At 42.0% G+C, this 2500-nt stretch overlaps 1 protein-coding gene across 1 annotated transcript in view; it reads left to right on the top strand.

Moving 5' to 3' along the window:
• LOC138000461 (cytoplasmic dynein 2 heavy chain 1-like) overlaps positions 1–2500 on the top strand; it is an 89104-nt gene that overhangs the window by 14004 nt on the left and 72600 nt on the right. The window contains exons 10-11 of the mRNA XM_068846900.1: positions 1–88; positions 1140–1490. The exon at positions 1–88 is cut by the window's left edge and continues 52 nt beyond it. Of these exons, the coding sequence (XP_068703001.1) occupies positions 1–88; positions 1140–1490 (439 nt within the window). The remainder of the gene's footprint in view (positions 89–1139; positions 1491–2500) is intronic.

Genomic DNA, 2500 nt, shown 5'->3' with positions numbered 1-2500 from the left:
TTTACAAAGCGTTGGAGCATCAGTATCAGATGGGATTGGAAGCGCTAAATGAGAACCTACCAGAGATCAAAGTGGAGCTTGTATTCAGGTTAGAACTTTCTGTAAGAATGTGGTCCAACAGTCGACCGATAGTCGACCGACGCGTTGGCCGACGTGTTGGTGGGATCGGATTCTTTACTTTTACCCAACTTTTTGAATGCGGTGCTTCCTTTTGCCATTTGAGTTGCTGTGTTATATCACTTTTTTTCTCAATTGTCATCTGGCACACCACATGGAAGTGGAGCGGAACATTTATGCATTTCTGAAAGGATCATTATCTTTTCACTCGTATTGTGGGTGCCCAAGTTCCTTCTGTATCTTCAAAGTGAAGGCGTTTGAAGAGCATGAAGCAATTATTTTTGTTGTCGTTTTCGTGAAACAAAAAGGTCACTGTTTTTTGGAATAAGTGGATTCGTACATGTTTAGATCCTCAATTGTTTGTTCCAATTTTTGAAAAAAAAAAGGTTAAAATACTTCTAATAATAATAAGCATTGAATTGAAGACCATTGGGATTGAAACCAGGAGAATGGCCAGCACAGAAAGAACCTTTGAGAAACAACCCGCAGCCGGCAGGAGAGGTTAAGCGCTATTGCGAGCAACGTTCTATTCAAAGCAATGGGATGACACGAGGCTATGGGCATGATAATCTGTGAGATCTCCCTGGGTTCTCTCTTGCTCGGTGTTTTGGGAATTTTCACTGATTTTACAGATTGGCCGAGTTTGCCAAGAGCACCAAACTTTATCTCGGATTCACGTTAACTCGGCTTCATTTCAGGGGATTTTTCATGTAGCATCATGTTTACTTGAAACGCCAAAAGTTAAGCTGAAATGTGCATTTCCCTCAAATTTAAGAAACTTTATTGTTATCTACAGATATCGCGTAGTTTAGTAATAAGAGAATAAAAGCTAATTTTTCATGCTTTTACGACAAACAGCAGCCTGCCGTTTGTCGTTTACCGTTTCACTTAAGCGCAATGCTAAATATCTCAAATAACTTTTAAAACCCAAGATACCCGCTATCCATTTGAGCAAGTCACTCATCCGGCATCATCGTTACAGCCGTTAATGTTTGTTGTGAACTTTAAATTTGAACTTTCAGGCACCAGAAGCTGCAGTTTCGTCCTCCTCTAGAAGAAATCAGAGCAAAGTATTACAGAGAAATGAGGAAGTTCATTTCCATTCCGAACCACTTCCGTGGAGTGGGAGACGACAACAGCATCTATCCAATCATGATCGACCAGAACTCTGCAGGCTTCACCACCGTCTACAAGAAAGCAGAGGACCTTTTTAAACGTCTTGTGGAAGTTCAGGATCAGTTCAAAGACTGGGTGGTGCTGGGGACTGTTGATCTGGAAAAGCTGATCGAGACTCACCTGCACACTGTTCCAGACTGGGAAAGAAACTTTAGAGCTTTGAAAAGTAAAGGACGAGAGGCTGAAAAGCTACCGTTGTAAGTCAGAATTCAAGTCATTATCGTCCCTAGAGGCCGCTACTCTTTCGGTCAGCACCGAGAATAACGACCTCTGGCCGGTTCCGAAATACGCGCAGTCTCTGTGGGAGTCTATTTTGACAACCGTTGACAGCTACTAATTGTATCAAATTTTTGAGATTGCGCAGATGAGCGGAAGTCCGTGATTCGTGGACTTCCTGGTTCTGACCCAGCCAGAGGTCGCCAGAGGTAAGTTCCGTAGTGTGTTGAAGTTGATTGTTCGAGCACTACATCGCAGGACCGGAAAGAGACCGGAACTTCTCAAACCACGCCATGCCTAGTCGTTTGACCGCTGTGTTGCCAGAGGTCGTTATTCTCGGTGCTGACCGAAAGAATCGCGGCCTCTGGGGACGAGAATGAATTCAAGGGGTCTCGAGAAGGTCATAAATAAATGTAATTAGAAACAAAGTCCAAGCATTTGCTACCTATTTGCAACAAGACGATAATGAGTGTAAAAGTTAGTGTGGTTTTGAGATTTAGTATATGCAGGTGGTTATCCTTAATTGATGAGCAGAGTTTGGTAGACACTTTTTGGCGTTAACTGTCTGTTTTCCTAGACGGGAGTGCCACAGAACTTGGGAAGAAGAGCAAGGGTGCATTTTGCGACTCTTATCAAAATCAGCTTATATCTAACTACTCGTACTGTACCTCTGGACATATCTGCACTTATCAAAGGGATATTGTGGAAGATCTCGTTAGCTGGCAATAGACCAATTCGGCTTCATCAATGTTGTACTTTGTTCAAATCTCTTGGGTTAAGTTGAATTTGCATGATATGGAAATACTTGAAACAAAACGTTTTATTCCACAGGATTTGAATTGGTTACAACATTGAGTTAGCCGAATTGGTCTATCATTTCGTATTGGTACAGCAGTAACTTCTACTGTTTAATCTTAGTGAATCAGACTGTGATGACTATAAACATTATGTTTGCATCTACCCTGTAATTACGAGCATTTGTGCTCATAAG

Source organism: Montipora foliosa, chromosome 4, assembly GCF_036669935.1.
Source record: "Montipora foliosa isolate CH-2021 chromosome 4, ASM3666993v2, whole genome shotgun sequence".
In the NCBI taxonomy this organism is placed as follows: Eukaryota; Metazoa; Cnidaria; class Anthozoa; order Scleractinia; family Acroporidae; genus Montipora; species Montipora foliosa.
Note: the sequence above shows the minus strand (reverse complement) of the source record. Positions and strands in the feature narration are given on the sequence as shown.